The sequence below is a fragment of the Amblyomma americanum genome, chromosome 10, assembly GCF_052857255.1.
Source record: "Amblyomma americanum isolate KBUSLIRL-KWMA chromosome 10, ASM5285725v1, whole genome shotgun sequence".
NCBI lineage: Eukaryota > Metazoa > Arthropoda > Arachnida > Ixodida > Ixodidae > Amblyomma > Amblyomma americanum.
In genome coordinates this window covers 35,836,984-35,856,983 of record NC_135506.1, presented here as the reverse complement: position 1 = coordinate 35,856,983, position 20,000 = coordinate 35,836,984, and the positions used below count along the sequence as shown (strand labels likewise).

Here is a 20,000-nt window from a genome sequence, read left to right as displayed (position 1 = left end):
GAGAACTACTGTATCAGTGGACCTCCATTGTCCTCCATAAAAAAGCTGCCTATCCGATGAGACTCCAGCTGTTCAGCTGAACATAATCATGCTCAATTCATTTCATATGAGTGTTCCTCAGGGATTGTTTCTAGAACCCCCATAGTTTTGGCTTTTTACCTTACAAGTATAGAACGCCTTTTTCAATGAATACAACCATGGGATAGAATACTATACGCAGGCAACACCGTGCTTCGCAACTCCAAGTCGTTTTCTGGTTAGTTTAAGTTCGAATCAGCCCTTCGTTGTCTTGAAAAATGGTGCGGAGCAAATATGCTATAGCTATTATCAGATTAGCAGTCATTTTATAGAATTTAGGTCATCGAACAGTCATGTTCCGTGCACACTCTCCCTGATGTGGCATCGCTTGGTATCATAATCACCAATCTCAGCGTATTTTTAGGGATGTATCTTGATCCCCATCTCAAATTCACAAATCGTGTACGGTATATTAGTAAAAAGTTGCGTTCGGCATTAAAGCTCTGCTACGGGCCCACCTGTATTTTGACCAACAGTATCGTGTATGGTATATTACTCTTTTATACGAAGTTATTAAACTTGCTCCAAAACGTCGTTGGGTAGCTCATATACATTTTTTCTCAGTGATTTAAATTTTAAACAGGTATTCTTACCTTTTGAATTCCAAGGCAGCTTCATCATCGTTTTTTGCTAGTCTTAGCCGTTTGGCTGTCCGATGAGGTTTACATATTTCCTGTCGCCTACATTCTTTTTTCGGATAATAAACAGACAGTGTTATATATAAATATTTTTTGAGCACACTATAACAAATAAAAATAGCCAGTACATGTGGAAATAGTTCATGAACGTAATAATATAAATAGAATTAACACGCTATTCTCTCTAAAAAACAGCTTGCCTCTTCCAGCCATTAGAACAAATTATAGCGATTCTATATTGGTTGTCGCTTGCATATCTATCCTAAATAATCTTAGTTATGGAGTAATAATTTAAAATTATTTATATAACTTCAAAATCTATCATATCCTAATATATTTTTTAGCAATAACTTCCATATTTGTAATTCCCTTCTGTGCACTTTCCTTTTAAATACCAACTCAAACCCGGTTTGCCGCCTAACATATTGCATTAGGTTATTTAATACCTTGCCGAAACGAATTGTCTTATTTTTTTCCTTCTTCATGCTGTTGGTTTCATATTCTTTGAATTGTAAAATAATGAGCTTGAAAACTGTAATACATTTTCTCTCGTTTCCGGAATGTTTTGTGGCATCCACTCACCTGCATCTGCATTTCGAGCCTAAGAGCCTCCTTGAGGGGCTCGCTCAACATGAAGCTTCCCCGGGGACCCGTGCTGCAGCCCAGGCCGCCGCTATCTTGGACGATGCGTTCCGTCTGCGTAAGTGGCACAGGAAGGTCAGCGCCGACAGGCGCTAACCATGGATTCCGCGACTGGCCTGCACGGGACGCTTAGAAAGGATCAAAGGCGCGAATGCTTGATGCTCTAAAAGCACACACAAAAAAGGAAACGTAGTTATTTTGGTCCTTGCTACGCACCAGTAGTACACTTGAAATCAACCGTCATTGCGAAAAGTTCCCTTTGCCGGAAGCCTGCTTATAGCCGGCTCTGCAGTCCGCTTATAACAGGGTGCACGACTCTCTTATAGTAATTGTAATGTGTGGATTATTCGATTCTCGTTCATTTGACTCTCCGAAGATACCGCGATGCTTGCACAGTCCATACTTGACGCTGCCACTTCGTAGGGGGGCTACAGTACGCGAACAGCACCGGTTGTATACCACTCAGTTGTTAGTGATTCAAGCTGCTTACAAGACAACATTGTTTCACGATACGAACGAAACAGAGCGAGGAAAGAAAGTTGATTCAACTGGAGTTACACTGGAGGCGCAGATTGAGCCTGCTAAAACCATTGCGACGAATATCTGTGACAAAAAAAAGCCTCTCTGTTAAAGCATTCAGACTGGGCGACTTTCATGAGATGACATAACGACGCATCGTAGTGTTTAGTTCAAGTATCGCTGGCATGTTAGTTTACGCAAAGCTGTAAACTGGTGAAGTGCTTGCCCAGACATAGTGAGAAGGCATCCCTCCACATTACCTCCATTTGGTGATATTCGGTGGCCTTGATGCATTATAATGAATGCCCCCCACGTAGAAAGAATGGCGTTAAAGGCCTGCTGAAGCTGCACCATTCTGCGAACTAGATATTGTGCTAAACGTTGAACCAGCGCCCCTCAAGGGACGCTGATTCTTTAATTTATGAATTGTATTTCGCTGTTTTCCCTAAAAGTCATATTTAAAAACTTTGCGCAGAATAACACAGGGCGGGAGGGAGAAACACGCACACACACACACAAGCGCCATTCTCCCTCCCGTGCTGCGTTATTCTGCGCAAAGTTTTTAAATATGTCGCTACACCAACTGGCCCAACGTTCTAACCTATTAAGCTCACTAAAAGTCATCAGCTTATTCGGCAGGCTTCAAACGCCACAGTGACTTATTCTAAATGCACCCTTAGGCATTCGGAAAGGGCAGGAATGTAGCTTTCAGGAGCCCCAGTAAAGGCTTGATTTTAATATATTTTAAAAGTGAGTAAACGATATTCTCGAAATGTGTTTTGATTTCAAGAGGCGTCCAGTTGGAGCATAATGATTTAAGACATGCAATTCCGCCAGCACACCAAACACACTTGAGAGGAAGACGGGATGAGCGCAGTTGCTGTTTTTGAAAGGCGAGAGTTTTTTGTTTTTGGTGAAATTGTTTGGAATGGTAAGTATTTATAGGCTTATGCGAGCCGCTTCTAAACAGTAACTGTATAGTGCGCATAAATTATGAGAAGATGTATTCTGGCCGTATCTGGGAACATATATGTTCATTGCATGGACCTTGTATGCTGACATTTGGTCGAACGGGTTCCCCTATAAAAGCCAGTGCATTCTGTCAAGTTTATCTTGTTCATCCAGTTACACACTCATCAATTCTGGACAAAAGCATTTATCAAAGGGAAAAGTTTATGAGCGCAATTTGTTGATATATTTTAAAATTTCACTGTGACAATCGATGTATCCGCAGATCTCCAGCTGGCAGGTTTTCATTTGTTCTATATTAATATTTTTTGCTATTGTCAAAAACGCTCCCTCTTAATTGGTTTTCTATGGCAGTATTAAGTGTTTGATGCGGGCGATGAAAAAAACATTGAAAGTTTTTGTTACGCCAGGAGAATGGACAGTCAGGGACAAAAGTCTGCGGACCATGTGTTCATAAAACGAAGCCTATAGCTCTTCTCTTAAACGGCGGCCGGAGACCACACCTGTTGAGATGAAAGAACAAAATTTTCACTTTCTCCTCCACAATTGTGATCTCGAGCTGCCGAATAATAGCAGAACTATCTGCTTCGTTTGAGGAACACGTGGTTCACATACTTTTGGCGCCTACTGGTTCATTACATTGCCGTAACACTGCCTTAAATTATTCAAATATTCAATTTTTTAAGCGAAAGGCTTCACCAGGCTCGTCAACACCGGGCTTCGCGTGAGCCACACTACAGATTTGCCACAGCTGCGCATGAGCGAAACCGAGTGACGTCACGCGGAGCTCAGGTGGCCGCTGCTGCCGCAGCCGTCGTCGCCACCGCGCGATGACTCCGTCGTCTGACCTTTCGCCATAGAAGGAGGAGAAGAAGACCCAGAAGTGGTGGCGTGGGAGTTGGCTCAAAAGCAGCGAAGATATGAAAAGTGCAAGGCTAGACAAGCGGCTGAAACGCCAGAATCACGAGAGGCACGCCTTGCTAAACGGCGGCAAAAGGATCAAAAACCAAACAAAACAAGTGATCCAACGGCGTTCATAGAGTTCATTGGCGTTGACAACTTTGCAAACTCCGTTCATTTTTACGAAATGAAAGGCGCAAAACCGCCTCCGTGGGTCAGTGGAGACCTCAATCTCGCTTTTCGCTTTGTATATTCTGGGTTAGCTGGGCTAATTTATATTAATTTTTTTCCCAGGAATGCTGGAAATGTTCCGAATTTTTGCATTTTCAAGCCCAGTTGGATAACAAAACGTTCTAACAAGGCTATGCAGGATAACTTGATAACGTTGGCCGCATAAATGCTTCACATTTAAAACACGACACGGTCCCGTCCGCTCGCCCATTTCGTTTCCGGCCTCACCATTCTCCGCACCGAGGGCACCCTGTGCATGCCGGACCCGGGCGGCGGCCCGAGCCGGTCGTGGCTCATGCGGCGTCGGCAGCACGAGCAGCGCCACACGGCGTGCTGGGGGTCCCGCGAGTACGACGCGCAGTCGTCGCACACCAGCTGCTTGCAGTCGTCGCACGTGTGGCACGGCTCGCCCGCCTGGATGCCCTTGCGGCAGATGCGGCACGGCTTGGCCGGCGGCGGAGGTGGCGTCGAAGAGGCCGGCGTCGAGTTGAGTCCCGCGGCAGCCGCCGCCGCAGCGGGAGACGCCGTGCCTGCGCCCACGGTCCCGACTCCGCCGCCGGCCTTGACCGCGACGGCGCCGGGGAACACCTTGTCGCAGGTCTTTTCGGGCGTCGACGTGGCCGTCGACGTCGGCTGGGACGTCGGCGGCGTGAGCGGAGGGGTTTGGGCTTTTCTGCGTGCGGAGAAAGAAACGTTGCGCTCTGTAGTAGAACAGCCATTGGAATATCAAAACAGACATAGAGCATATAAAAAAGTATTCACGCATAAACCATCAAAGATGATTATCTAATTGAAGAGCTTGCATACCCCACGGAATTATCCGTGGATCACTGGAATCCAACGCGCGTACCAGCAAGACTGGTATTGGGAGTGCTTTAGTCGGTGCATGAGCGACGGTTTGCGTCGAATTGTTCTTGTGTGAGGACATGCTTTCGTTGAATTTGTGAGAACGTTTCACGGTGTGCTTTCAATTATTCTTGTGTGGGGACGTGCTTTCGTTGTATTTGCGAGAGCTTTTCTTTTACTACACCGGACACCAACGCAAACACTCCTTCCGGGCACGAAGCGAACGCTGCCGGTGCTGTATGCCGGACGCAAGCAGCCTCACAATCGGCCTTTCCCACTCGCTGCTAAACCACGGGACTTCGCTCGCCTTCGCTCCCTCCTCCCCGTCCGGAACCCTTTCCCCTCGGCGCTTTTTCTTGCCTCTTGGTGACGTCATTCGGTCAGGCGAACAAAACCGCCAAGTGAGCTATAGCCAAAGAGAGCTATTCGTTTAAAAAAATATCCTCATTTACTCGTCCAATAACTATACCTTTACTACCTGCGTTTTAGTTTTTACTCGTACTCTTCTCTTCATAAAACTGCAGATTTTCATTTAGTTGTATAAATATTGTAACTTACAGTTAAGTGAATCTATATCTAGCCTAAAGCTACTGCCGGTTGTGTCTCTCTCGTCTCCGTCTTTTAATTCCTCTAGGTATCAAGGGAAGCCAGTACCTAATTAGTCAGAACAAACGCGTTCGCGATAGACTTACTTCTTAAGGACTACCACACGTTTAGCCCTCAAGTTAGGGTGAAGCTCCAAGAATCGATGAGCCTCATCTCCCCCCCCCCCCTTGCCCGCTCCCCCCCCCCCCCCCCCACACACACACACACGCACACACAGAGAGAGCCGACACGCTCACCTATCGACTACGCAACTACCGGAAAGGTTACTTCACTGCAGTAAGACCAACATGTAGAGGAAGCCAGCTTATGAAGAAAAAAAAGTCAAAATTCCTTCGTTTTGCACTGTCGAAATGACAAACGAAAAGAAACACAGCTGTCACGTCGTCTGCACTTATTGTCATTTTTGCTTGAGGGCAGTGTTTTGTTCTTGTTAACGTGCCCGAATTATTTCCTGCAGAACAAAACTGCTGGTGCGCGACGATCTACGTAACGGATTTACGCAAGAGGCTAGCTGGCGTTACATTCTAAATACAGGTTTCGTAATGAGCTTAGTTTTGACGAAAGTCTCTACACCAACACACAGCAACGACGAAATTGCATAATGAAGCGCTTCACTTAAAACTTTAAGGCTTGCGCAAGAAGTACTTAGTTCTAAGTAACTTACTCGAAACAAGTCAGTACGAAGCTGCCGCGGTGGCTAAATCGATATGGTGCTCGGCTGCTGCCCCGAAAGACGCGGGCTTGGTCCCGGCTGAGTTGGTTGCAACTCAATAGAGAGAAAATGCTAGATACTAATATACTGTGCGATGTCAGTGCACGTTAGAGAACTCCAGGTGGTCGAAACTTTCCGAAGCTCGCCACTACGGCGTCCCTCATAGACTGAGTCGCTTTGGGACGTTGAACCCCCATAAAACAAACCAAGAAAGTCAGTACGATGTCGTCAGTGGATGAAACAGAGCTATTTTTCATTGGTTAGCCTCTACAGAGGGTGACACACTAAAATATAACTCCATAAAATAAAAGGTAATAAATGAATGATGGAGCGCGCACTGAACCCGAACATGGTAAGATATCAGTGACGGTGGCCAGGTGCACTTTAATTACCTACGTGCTAAGCGGCGAATACGTCACAGGACTATAACAGCACGTTTTGGTCACAGCGAACAAAAACTATGGGGATGCTTAAGTCACCTTAAGCGTAGAATGCATATCATTATATTTCACATTTGTCGCCGCTTGTCTTGCAACTTCTGTGTGTGTTTGCGCTACTATATTTATAAATTTCTGTCCATCAAGCACCATTTTCGACTGATACCTGCAGTAGCAAGTATCCGTTACGCTGCCACAGTGCCGACATTTATATATAAACCACTTTCTGAAATTTTTGATTTCGATTCTCTAAGAGGTTTCTTACAATCCGGTGAGCAGGTCGTGATGATCTCACAAGGTCACATGATCTCTCTCACTCAGTCAGAAAACTTTCCTTACAGACATCGGCGAAGTTTCGGCGTGCGGATAACTCTAATGCTATTGAATTAAAATGTAAAAGAATGTAAGCAAAAAAAAAAAAACTAAATTTTGCAACATGCTCTCAAGAATTGAAAACTCGTCGTAGCCAGGATATAATTAATGGTAGCTTAGCGCGACCAAGCTAATAGTTTCGCATTCATAGTATCCCTCAGCGTGCGCTAACGTTTGCAGCGCTTTATAGCGGTTCCTTTGAAGCCTTACATACATACTGTAACTTAAAAAAGTGAATTGTTTATTGTCAGGTTAATAATCAACTGAAAGAAATAAACACACACCATTTTAAAGAATGACTTCCAAGACTAAAACGTTCACTTTGAAGAAACGAACCAGTACATTTTTAAAGCTTCCATCATGCAATTGAAACACCAATTCCTGGCTTTTAACTCCTCAAAAGAAACGAACCCGGAAAGACTTCCTTTCTTTGTTCCGTAGGCTCCAAACAATGAGGTGAGGAGTTCAAGATAAGGAAGGAGGGAATGAAAGATTGAGAAAGAGAGAGGGACAGAAAAGGAGAGGAGAGAGGGCACTCACTTGACGAGCGTCTCGAACTCGTCCTCCTTCTGCCAGACCCTGGCCAGGATGGAGCGTTCTTCGGGCGTCAGGTGACCGAGGTCGGCGCGCGACGCCCGCGGACTGAGGCCGGCCACGGTGGCGCGGAACTTGCTGCCCAATCGCATGCCGTCCTCGTCCGAGCCGCTCTTCACCATCTGCACGGGAGAAAAGGAGATGGGTTGGGGCATCCCCGTAATCGTCAGTGCCTGGAAGAATGAAGCTGCTGGCTCCCTTGATCACCTCATGGGGGCACTGAGGACAACCGCGAACAAATTCTGTTCCTTCCAAAATTCTATCCTGTGGTCTGTGTGGCTGTGTTGAACTTTGCTCTGCAGTTAACGACTGCCAAGTTGAGTGCAGTTAAGTACAGCTGAGAAGATGTAAATTTTTTCTTCTGCCACTGGATGAAAATGACTCCGTAATCGCCGGAAAAGTGAATAGCGGTATGGTTTAGCCTCACAGATCACCGACGAAATTTGACGCTAGCTTGCGAAAAATGCTAGCAGCGGAGAGTTCCTGCGTCTAATTTTTTTGTGTTTTCTAGCTTATGAATGCTTTGTTTTCATTAAAGTAGCTTTTTTGTCGCTACACTTACAAGGATGTGCCAGGCTTTGTAAACTATTGTGTGGTTGTCGTTCCCTTTTATGTATTTTTCCGACTGCTGTCAATCTGAGCCAAATGTCAGCGTCTCGTCATGCCAGAAAAACTTCAAAGGGGCTGTTTGATAAACATGTGCCAATATTTTGGCTTTAAATAAAGTATTTCAGTTGACAGAAGGCAGTGCAAAGATGTGCGCACACAAAAAATAAACTGATGTTATGGGATCAGATGCGTATTTGCTCCTAACACTCTTCCGTCCTTCAAAAAGTTCTCTTCACGGTACAAAATTTCCTACGTGTCTCCTATCACTCCGAAATCATGACGCTCTCGCTAAAGGCCGTTATTACAGCTGCTTGAAAGCCCGCTGGTATCTTCAAGGTGCCCGTGCAACGAGTAAAAATACACTGAAACTGATCTCTTTTAAACCAAGGGTTCAGAATTTCGCTAGTTTTTCTAAGAGCAAGGTGATTTCAAAGGCGTACTTGAAATTACGCTTGTGGCTGTTGTTTCTTGCCGGTAATAATGGTTGATTCGGTTCATACAGATGGCTCATACGTCACAGTGATGCACTGATAACACTCTTGAAACAGCTGACATGACCTCCTGTTTAACACGACGTTTATTAAGCATCCACTGCTGTCTGGCCAAGTTCTCAATTCTACTCTTCAACCTCAAACGCAAATGAACACCGGCAGCTCCTACGGAATCGCAAAGCGCTGATCCCTATGCACACTAAATGACAGTGAGGACTAACTGAAGTGGGTGTGTATGAACTGATTGCCGCATTTGGTTTAGTGTTCTACTGAAGACAGCAGGACTTGAAGAAAGAGGCTCACGACGGTAGAGAAAAATTCGATAATTCTAAAGAACACTCATTGAGGCCTCCTGAAACCACAAGCCATCTTCAGTGCATAAAGAATTACAAATAAAAAAAATGACGCCTAATTTTCATTCATCCCAGTGGAAGCATGTGCCACGACCCTGATATTCAGCACTAACAATTACGAAATACTCACCTGTTTCCTGAGCTTTTTCGTAAGCGTTTTGTAAGCTCCAAAGCACCTCATACAAAGAGTTAGTTGGGTAACCCGGACTGGGTAATCGCCAGCTCGCTGCTGCTATCCGCCAAAGCTTGGGGCGGGAATTTTATTTTTCTCAGTGTTCGCCAAGCTCTCAACTTGTCCGCGTACACTGTACAGCAAAAGTTCACAGAACGTGTGTGAGCGTGAACAAAATTTCGAAGCCCTGTGTGGCGACCAATTCTCTTGGTATTGATAATACAGAGGATAGAACATACACATGCCTGAATCCGCCTCCAAATCTGTGTCTCTGTGTATCCTGGCTAACCCTCATAGGGTGGATTAGCCGCATAAGGAGCTAAATCGAAGTAAGGCGGGATTCACTCAGGCTTGGCTTATCTCAGCAGCGTTTGTTTGAGGGTTAGTTGGCTCGTGTTTTCAAGGCGGGATATTTTTAGCGCAACACATAAGCGCCTGTCTTCTCCCCTTTATGCGTTGCGCTGAAAAGCATTACGCATTGGAGTAAGGCTTGGCCTGGTGAAGGGATGGTGGTCTGTACGCGTCATGGCGTCCCAGGACACTGCGCGGCGCGCAGTAACGCTCCTCTTACCTTCTTGACGAAGGACATAACGTTGTTGGAGATCATGTTGAGATCGTCCAGACGCGTTGGCGTCATGGGACTCGAATCATGCTGGCTCCGCTGGCTTCACACCTCCCCACAGCCGCTGCTGCTGCTGCCCCTGGTGCCACCACTCGTGTCCTGCGGGGAAGCCGAGACAACGCCACGCTTTCAATACTCACAGCCGCCGCTTATGAACCCCGCGCGTAGGCGGTCGAGATTAGATAAGGTGGTCCCGAGTGTGACACTTTGCTCGAGTGCCACGTAGATGCGATAGCAATCGAAAAACGCAGAGCGAAAAATAAAAAAAAAAGGCAGCATCCTCTAACGGGAAAGTCCACGGCACAGTAACCTTTTCTTAAGGCAGAATGGAAAGCTGCGTTTAATGGGCCGTCTCTAACAGCCGCGGCGCTTAAGCCCGGAGGTCGTTAAGACGTCGAGTCGTTGTTAAGCGTTTTGTGCTAAGGCGGCGACGAGCCTAACAAGGTGTTTCAGATGGAGAGTATGAAACAGTGAAGAAAATGGTGGACATAAACCGCACACTGCTGGCTGTACTTAACACGTTCCCTGCGATAAGTAGGCGAGAGAAGAATTTGCTCTTGTGTAATGTGCGGTTCACGCGTTTTTTTCCTAAGCACCGATTGTGCTTTCTCTTGCGTCGAAGCTAATAATCTCCTCTAGAAAGGAAAAGTAAACTCGGGGGTCTATACACTTCACAGGGGCAAGTTTTGGAGGTGAATGACAATCTTTTCACATGACAAGCAGAATAGCAGACGGCTTTGTAAGCCGCCTAATAGCGACAGTGGCGCCACATCAGAAACGGCCACTGGACGTCGCTTTCATTCGCAGGCGGAGTGGTTGAACAAAGCGCTTTGGAAACGGCAGGCAGATTGATATTTGCGTGGCTGCTACGCGCATTTGACTGCAGCTCCGGAGCAGCGGCAAATTGCCTTGTATGCCTCGCACAAAAGAATGGCTGCCGCAAGACCTACTGCCTCGCGCGTTTCAAGAAACCAGCCTCGCGTCCGCCGCTTCGATATTTCACCGCACGGAAGAAGCACGCTGGAGCGTCGCGGAATATATCCGAACCATTTTTCGTCCCGGCGATTCGTCGAATCGTGAAATGAGGGAAAGAAATGTGGCGTTAGGGCTGCTCAAACTTTCCTGCCTCTGTGATGGTCGTCGTGTTTTTTTTTTGTGTCCCGAAACAGGTGGAGCGTGTTACACCGAGGCCTTAAGCAACGTCATTCGTCGTTCTGTGAAAAAGACAGCCTTTTAGACAGAGCGACAGGGACCGAGGAGACATAAAGAGAGACGTCTACACAAAAGCGGATAGGTCCAAAAGAAATTTATTGATGCATGCGTACGATATGCGTTCACCTTTTGAAGTATATTGAGCGGTGCAAAAAGTAAAGTATAAAAATAAAAATTGACAAAAACAAAAAGGACTCAGCATATCTACCGGCTAGCGAGTGCGAGTATGTTATAAAAACATCAATATCTTGGGCGGCTATAAGGGACGCGGACACCATGCTGACGCAATGCTCTTTTGTCGGACTGGATCGCGGCTGTCTCGGTGACCTCGCGTGTACAGTGGTCCCTATTACGGCCAGGAATGTTGTTCTTGGTGAAATGCGGCACGCATCCCCTACTTTTCTCCCGCTTTTCTGCCGGAGCTCGATCCCGGACAAAGAGACGCTTTCTGGTAGTATTTGATTTTCTTTTTTCAGCGACGCTAGCTGGGTTACCACGGCCGCTGGCAACCACATTGCCAACGGCAAAAGACGGAATCGGGTCGATGCTCGCGCGCACAGCAAATTGAAATACAGCCACGTGGGTCGCTCCAAAAAAGCGCGAAAAAACCTAAGCGAGAAACAATAGCGCAGGACAGGGGGTCGTCAGCCATTGTTTGATCCGCGTCAGGTATGTCCGGAACGAAAGCAGCCAATCAAAAGGTAACATGCCTTTCGCCCGTTCTATTTGATATAGTGCTATTTCGGTTCACTCATAGGGGCGCAAGGGGGAATCAAAACTGTTTTTTTTTTCTGTTTCCGCGAGCAATCGCAGCACTGTTATAGTTGCTGAAGGATCTAATGACGTAGACGACGCGTCTTAATTTGGGAGTGCATTCTAGGGCTCTGACGTCACATTTTTACTGACCGTATCTTACGTACACGCTGCAGTGTTTGCATCGATGACGCTCATAGTGATGAACAAGGGAAGGGAAATGAGGGGCTCGTTATGACATATATATGAAGGAAGCCAACAGCTAATAGTTCACCGAGGGTCCCGGTTCTGGCAGTCTTGATGCTGCAGGTAGCATAATAAGATGGTTTTCGCACAGCTTCCGCCCTTTGTGACGCTAGCGATGATATGCAACGTACAACGTCCTTCGCAATGCACGAGGGTGGCGCTGGTGAACACTTTATACGTTAGGTTACACGCAACGTAAATTCAGAGGCCGCTGTAAACCTGTTTGTAGAGCACCGGGTGCAAAATTGGGGGTTCGTGGGTTCAAATACCAACGGCCGCATGCCGTTGTTTCTTTCTTCAGCTTTGTAATAAATTATCTTTCAGCGATAAAATTATTACACTATTGATTAAGCGCACAATTATAGCTGCACCCCCACCCCCCCACGCTACTTTGGTTTCGGCGACTGTTGGCTGCCTTCAAACACGGTAGTAGTATGCGCTTCTCTGTAAGCTCCGGTAAGAAAAAAAGGTGGATCAAAGAAAAGCCGCCGTTACCCTCCCCTCTTCCTTGTTGTTATAATTTTTTTTCACAGCGGGTGAGATCAACGCGGAACTTTCCTACCGCTTTTGCAACCGCTACGGACTCGTGTCTCACGACAGACCTCCACTATCGTCACCTGGAAACACCATCAACGTGCTGTTTTTATATTTAAGATCCGCAAACTTGAGCTCCCATTTGCAAGCAAATTGCGAGTGCTTGTTTATGTTCACAAAAAAGAATAATTCACCGTGGCTACGTTCCCTTTGAACGACGGACTTGACTTTCCTTATCTCCCTAATTGTTCCCTCTGGAACCATTTCACTTCCTTTCGATGTGCAGCATAGCTTATGGGTCATTATGCCTTGTTAACCTCCCTGTTTTACCTTCCTTGTTTTCTCTCTCTTTCTTCGGGGAGCTACAGGTAAGTTTTCGCAGGTGGCCTTACGATGCGTGCCCCTTAATGTATTGAAAAAAAAAGATCAATACTGAAAACTACGGAGCGCCTACTCTTCGTGTGTGCTGATTTAAAGCTTCCTACCCTACTGGCGTTATTTCTCCCCCTTTTACAAAACAGGAGAGTGCTGCGCTTTCTGACTGCCAGCTTTGCTTAATTTAGCGCGATGTTTCAGCCTTCAGGCTAAAGAGCAGGCGCTGCAGGCAACCCGGTCATAAAGTCATCCTTACCAATCCATCGATATTGGAAAGCGTAGAAAGTTTAAACCTTCTAGCTCCAATCTCCGCGCCTTTGTTGTAAAGAGCGAGCGTTGCCGCTCCCGCCAGTATTGGGCAATATGAGTTGAAAAGAAGGGTAGAATATAAATGTCATGAAAAAGGAAGCTGTGGCGAAATATCAATATTATATGGCCACACTGAGCACAAGTATAAAGCGAGATACAAAGCAGTTCATGCTCGAAGAAGCGAAATACTCGCCGTCAAAAAAGAATCGCCACTCCGGCAGTCTATATCACGCAAGTAAGTGTTAAATAAGATATGTTGCTGAATACGAGAAGAAATATTGAAATGACTCATTCGTTCTCCGGCTTAGACCGTACTCCTGTTAGCAAGAAAGTTCTAAGTTGAATTTTTGCTGACCACAAAAGTAACCGGATCACGAAAGCTGCTTTGGGCTTGACAACTAACGTCGCTGTGTAAGTTACGGCCTTTGGGGGCCTTTATTTGTTGGGGAGGTTCACGTCATTTTAAGCATGCGGAGTTGGATGCATAAAAATTTAAAGAAGTCGTTTTGTTCCAATTAGATGCGCCGGCAGCAAAATGTAACACCGCGCCCATTGTTATCGGCTTGTGAAGTCTATGCTCAAGTTTGAGTTCTCTACACTAACTGTTGCACAATATCCACGTACTGTAGCCACGTGCTGTGGCCACGTACTTTGGCAACGTAATTTGGCCACGTACTGTAGTCGTGTGCTGTAGCCACGTACTTAGGCCACGTACTTTGGACATGTACTGTAGCCACGTACTTTGCCCCCACACACTGGCCACGAACTGTAGCCACGTACTTTGGCCACGTTCTTTGGCCATGCACTTTGGCCATGTACTGTAGCCACGTACTTTGGCCCCACACACTGGCCACGTTCTTTGGCCATGTACTGTAGCCACGTACTTTGGCCGCACACACTGGCCACGTACTTTGGCCACGTTCTTTGGCCATGTACTGTAGCCACGTACTTTGGCCCCACACACTGGCCACGTTCTTTGGCCACGTACTTTGGCCATGTACTGTAGCCACGTACTTTGGCCGCACACACTGGCCACGTACTTTGGCCACGTTCTTTGGCCATGTACTGTAGCCACGTACTTTGGCCCCACACACTGGCCACGTTTTTTGGCCACGTACTTTGGCCGCGTACTTTGACCATGTACTGTAGCCGCGTACTTTGGCCCCCCACACTGGCCAGGTTCTTTGGCCACATACTTTGGCCATGCACTGTAGCCATGTACTGTGGCCATGTACCGTAGCCACGTGCATTATTTCCTCTCATGTTACTTTCATTTCCGGCCCGTGTACTTACATGTAAACACGGTTGTGCCCCCCCATCCTCTTTCTTTTCACTTCCCGATTTCCTAGAGACTTTTTGTCGCCAAAGTGGCATGGAGTTCCAGGCGCAGTTCGCACATGGCGACGTTTCGCTAACGCCCGTTATATATACAAAAGAAAACGGATAACCGCAAGCCCGCAACGCTCGATGAACTGCAAAAAGACTGACTGCCAAAAGAAAAAAACGGTCTCATCGTTCCGAATGACAAAAGGCCCCAGAGTGCGCACTCCTGTCCCTGTCCGAACGTTAAGTTAAGGCGTCCTCCCCATTCGGGGTCGTACGTGCAGACTCGTCACCGTCTACTACGTCGACGGGACCGAGTCTTTGTTCTTCGGCGCCATTAGCAGCGGCAGCCCGCCTGGGCACTTTAGGACGTGCACTCCTGCTGCCCTTCGCTACCCTCTGCTTCCTTTTTCACCTAAATGAGCGGCCGCTGGGTGGCGCTGCTTTCGACGTCGCTGTAATTGTGTTACGTTCCACATCTTTACGCCGCCTCGCCACCATCCTTACATTCTCCCTGTTCTCGCCTTTCTTCTTAGAACGTATTATTTCCTCTTTTTTTCTTCTTTTGCACCCCACTGCGCCTCCTGTCCCCCGCGGCAGTTCTTCGCATGTGTCGATCGATAACGGCCAATGTATAGATATATGTCGCTCGCTTCTACCGCAGCCGGGTGTTGAAAGGCACGGGATAACGTATATTCGCGCTTGCCACCACTCTGTTGCTTTGTGGGCCGTCGCAGCTTTTGATGATCGCTGACCCTGGCTTTCGTACGCGGCCGTCACTTGCGAGTTGCAGTCCCGTATAGCCAGGCCATCTCCACCTGCACCCCCCCCCCCTCCCTCACTTGCCTTCGTCGGAGTCGGCGATCGCATACATTGCGTTCTCCCCGCTGACTATGAACCTTGCGTTGTGTGGAACGGAATGGTGATAATGACAAACTAAGCGTCGCCAAATCGCCCCGAAGTCGTCCCTGTCACGACAGCTAAGTGAACCATCAAGCTGGTGCTTCGATGAAGCGGGAGCAGGTCTCAACGGCATGCCTCTTCCCGTCCCCAATCTCTACCCACGGCTGTCTCATCCATTTGAATCGAACCAGTGGCAATGCCTCCTTTATTTTACCACCAACCACATTGCTCACTTGACAATGAAACTCTTTTTGAGGCCTGGTTCGTTGAATAGTCGCGATTTATCGTCGCATGGCGCTGCATCGCCAAAAGCAGACTCTGGATTTCTACAGAAAATGGAAACTTAAATATGGACGGAACCGTTCTATGATAAGTCATGAAGGAGCGTCCTGCTGCCTGAAGCGAGATTAGGGGGTCTCAGAACGAGAAGCTACAAGGATAAATTTAGAGACGACGATTACGAATGTGCTGTATGGGGATAATCTGTAGAAACGATGTAATATTTTTTATGAGAATGTGGGAGTATATCCATCCAAATGTCGATACAGGCACAGTCACTCATCCTGAGGACCTTGATTTAGAGATGGTTTGGCTTATGGGGTTTCACGTCCCAAAGCGACTCAGGCTATGAGAGACGCCGTAGTGAAGGGCTCCGGAAATTTCGACCACCTGGGGTTCATTAACGTGCACTGATATCGCACAGCACAAGGGCCTCTAGAATTTCGCCTCCATCGAAATTCGACCACCGCGGCCGGGATCGAACCCGCGTCTTTCGGGCCAGCAGCCGAGCGCCATAATCACTCAGCCACCGCGGCGGCTGGATTTAGAGATAAAAAGTAATATGAATAAATCTGTGGTAGGCGTTCATAAAAAACGATTGGAAGATTGGCAGCTTAGAAGCAGAGCAGTGTTTTAAAGGTATAAGATCAGAAATCAAATTTGAGATTTCGTAAAAGTCAACAGAATTTCTTTTCCTTGAGAACAAATAATCTATAGGTATACAGTACCTGTAAATTTATCGAATTTCGATGGAGACGCAATTCTAGAGGCTCGTGTACTATGCAATGTCAGTTCACATTAGAGAATTTCTGCTGGTCGACATTTCTGGAGCCCTTCACTGCGGCGTCCCTCATAGCCTGAGTCGCTTTGGGACGTTAAACCCAATAAACCAAACCATCAGATAGGTTAGATGATAATTAAAGAAAACGAGCATGGTGCCGCCCATTACCACTCCGCTTCAAAGGGGAATCTCGTAACATCCATCCAGCCACTGGTAGGTTACGCCACAGCGCTAGCAGTTGACAAGACCGCTGAATTTGCCTCTATAAATATCTTCCTCGTGAAGAGGGAACGAATGTCATTTTCCCGCTTTCCGTCATATGTCTCCAGTTTAGGGGCTCTCTCTCTCTCTCACTGCCCCTCCGGAGCAGCCACTAATGTTACCGAATGACATCAGAAGAAGGGATGTTAAGAGAGGGCTTGAAATTCCCCAAGCGGCTGATCTGACTGGCACTGAAATCAAGAAGGAACTGACATGGAACTGTAATGCTGTTAAGGCTCGTCCACTGATGATACGCGTTATTCAACTAAAACAAGATCTTCTTTGACGAAACGCCCCCAATGTAGCAATATTACTATTATAACGAAGTCTTTCTAAGTGCGAGTATGAGCCAGTAAAAGAGGCAGCTTCAATTGAGGGATACGTGCTTCGAAGAAGCAGCTGGCACCATGAAAATGTCCGGACATATTTAGCCAATTTGTGGCGCTGTCTCGGCCACTCATGGTGTTGAGGACCACCGGTCTCACAGTTGTAGATGTAGGGAGACTCTATGACGCCTCGATTTATAATGATGCAAAACCAGTCACTCTTGAAGCTAGTTTACCTTGTGAGGTGCAAAACTGAGTTACGATGCTGATTGGGTCCAGCTGGGGCGATGTTGGTAGAGAGAGCTGAAGAGTTGTGCATAACTGTTCTCTAGTTTGGTGGCATTTGCTATGCTGATGTGACTGACCGTGTTACCTTAGCCCCGTTGAATTAAGTTCTTCATGGAAGGTTTACTGGTTAGAGACTATGGACGTAGCTAGAATAAACAGCTGTACCGATAGCCGAGACGCTGGTTCCTGGTTTAATAGATGAATATATATATATATATATATATATATATATATATATATATATATATATATATATATATATATATATATATATATATATATATATTGTCAAAGAAAAAGAAACTAAAAAAATTTAAAATACAGTGCTTATTCTAACGTACAACTTGACAGATTACGCTCACGTGTATAACCTAGCACAAAAAAGCACATAAGGTATCTTTTCCAATAGCAAATTCATAGCTTAAACACATGGACAGAACGAAGGAATGAACGAAACGAATACTCTACAGATGCAATATTGGTTGTCTCTAAAACTTCTCGCATGATTTTATGTCTGTGCATACTTTGAGCACGGATGCTTGCTCCAGACGAAAGTACAGGAATTTGTCGCTCGACGTACTTCGACCAGCTTGCGACCACTATGTGTAGAAGCCGTTTATCCGGGTAATTTGAAAACGAACCGTTAGATACTCAAAAGGTCTGTCACCGACACGAGAACGAAATTTGTTTTGCGAATAATGTACTTAGGGGGACGGAAAACCGGTAATCTCTGTAATATATATATATATATATATATATATATATATATATATATATATATATATATATATATATATATATATATATATATATATATATATATATATATATATATATATATTGTGGAATTTCACTACAGCAATCAATATATCCGCAGGTCTTCCCTCGGCAGGCTTACATATTTTGCTATTAAGGTTTCAGCTAACGTTAAAACGTTCTCGGTTGATTTTTTATGGCGGTCTTAACTACTCGATGCAAGTGCTGAAAAAGCTTTAAAAGGTAGATTTTGCTACGCATCGAAAAAATGAACCATAACCTTCAATATTTCCATAACCGTACCTGAAATTATTACAATGTGCATAATTCTTGTCCCATAATGTTGAACATGAGAAAGGAAAAGTTGCCTAAGAATATCTTTAACGGTTAGAATTATAGACATTGAGTATGATATTTGAACGAAGCTTGTAACGTTTGTTTTGTTATCTTACCTAGTCCGTGCTGTCATCACAGGAACGTGGCGATTGATAGTGTTATGCATGAACTCAGCCAACTCAAATTTCAAGCGCGAACGAAGTTCTGTACAGTTGGGACGAACTTTATAAAGTCAAAAGTGTAAATTCATGAAACTGTCAGCAGTTTAGGTGGGACTAAAGGTACAGCCTAGTGCCCCGTTAGTGATGCTGCCTCGCGGAAGACATTTTTTCACAGCAAGTTATTCAGCCGTCAGGTCCAGCCCCTACATGTGTTCACACTTGAAGAAGAGCATCACCTGACTTCCCTCTAGCTTTAATTATTATAATAAATAGCGATTCCTACCCTCTTACACCGGCAACAACCGCTTGCATGACAGCAGCTCCGTCTTCTCGGCGATCATTATTCAACACATCCGCCCGCTTCTGTTACTGAGAAAATGTGCCGACAAGGGTCCCAGTGCGACGGATGAGAACGAGTATTTCCTGAAGAGTGAACTAACGTTGTTTCTCTTTTCGTAATGAATTCAGAATAGCCGAAATCTATTGTTAATTTGCCTACACTAATTTATTTACTCATTAACCTTTAGCATTCTTAAGCAGTAAGAACATTTAGGCATCATACGCAACTATGACTATGTTATCCTTAAACGGCCTAAACATGGAACTCTTGATGTAAATACTCACATCGTTTGACACCTCCTCTGACCGCCACGTGTGATTGAATATGACGGGGAAAATTTGCTAGGCAGACTGATCATACCAGTTTATTAATGCCCATCGTTAAAAACATAACTGTGCATGACTAGTCCACCGTACAAAGAACGCCATATATGAAGGTCGCGCGTTTCATTTGTCACAGCGGCGAAACATTTTTGCACTAAAATGTAGTCGCTGTCTGATACGATGCGGAATAGGCAGCAAGGCTTTCTTCAATAAGCAAGTTTTTAAGCTGCAACATCCGGGGCTCTTGCGTCACGTCACCCCTTGAAAGCGCATCACGAATACATGAGGACCGGACTGCAAGTCTTGAGACCTTCCAGCCAAATCGCGATATGCGAGGGCTGACAGTTATTTCAAGACTTGTCGTGGGCCAGGGACAGGTTTGATGATTGCGTATTTAGCCGATATGACACCCTGTTGATGAAAAAAAAAACGAAGGTTATGAAAAATGGGATGTGAGATGATTGGGGGCGGGGGGGGGGGGGGGGGGGGCTTCACGTCAGACAGAAACGAGATTTCGTTGCCGAACTTTCCAGCTGCCAGAGTGAAGAGCTCTGTTTTCCGCCACAGCAAATATGAAGGGTCGCATTAACAGGCAAGGGTGGTTCTGATTATTCAGCCACCTCGACAGTGGGCCGGCAGCTCGGACAGTGGGCTTTCATAAAGTGCGTTTCGCCATTAAACCGCACGCAGCCGCGTCATTTAC

The 20,000-nt window shown here is 46.0% G+C and overlaps 1 protein-coding gene across 1 annotated transcript in view; it reads right to left on the bottom strand.

Moving 5' to 3' along the window:
- LOC144106287 (uncharacterized) overlaps positions 1 to 20,000 on the bottom strand; it is a 150,468-nt gene that overhangs the window by 24,713 nt on the left and 105,755 nt on the right. Inside the window, exons 2-5 of the mRNA XM_077639056.1 lie at positions 9,741 to 9,890; positions 7,491 to 7,666; positions 4,206 to 4,650; positions 1,299 to 1,412 (exon numbers count right to left, since the gene is read on the bottom strand). Coding sequence (XP_077495182.1) covers positions 1,299 to 1,412; positions 4,206 to 4,650; positions 7,491 to 7,666; positions 9,741 to 9,806 — 801 coding nt within the window. The 5' untranslated portion in view covers positions 9,807 to 9,890. The remainder of the gene's footprint in view (positions 1 to 1,298; positions 1,413 to 4,205; positions 4,651 to 7,490; positions 7,667 to 9,740; positions 9,891 to 20,000) is intronic.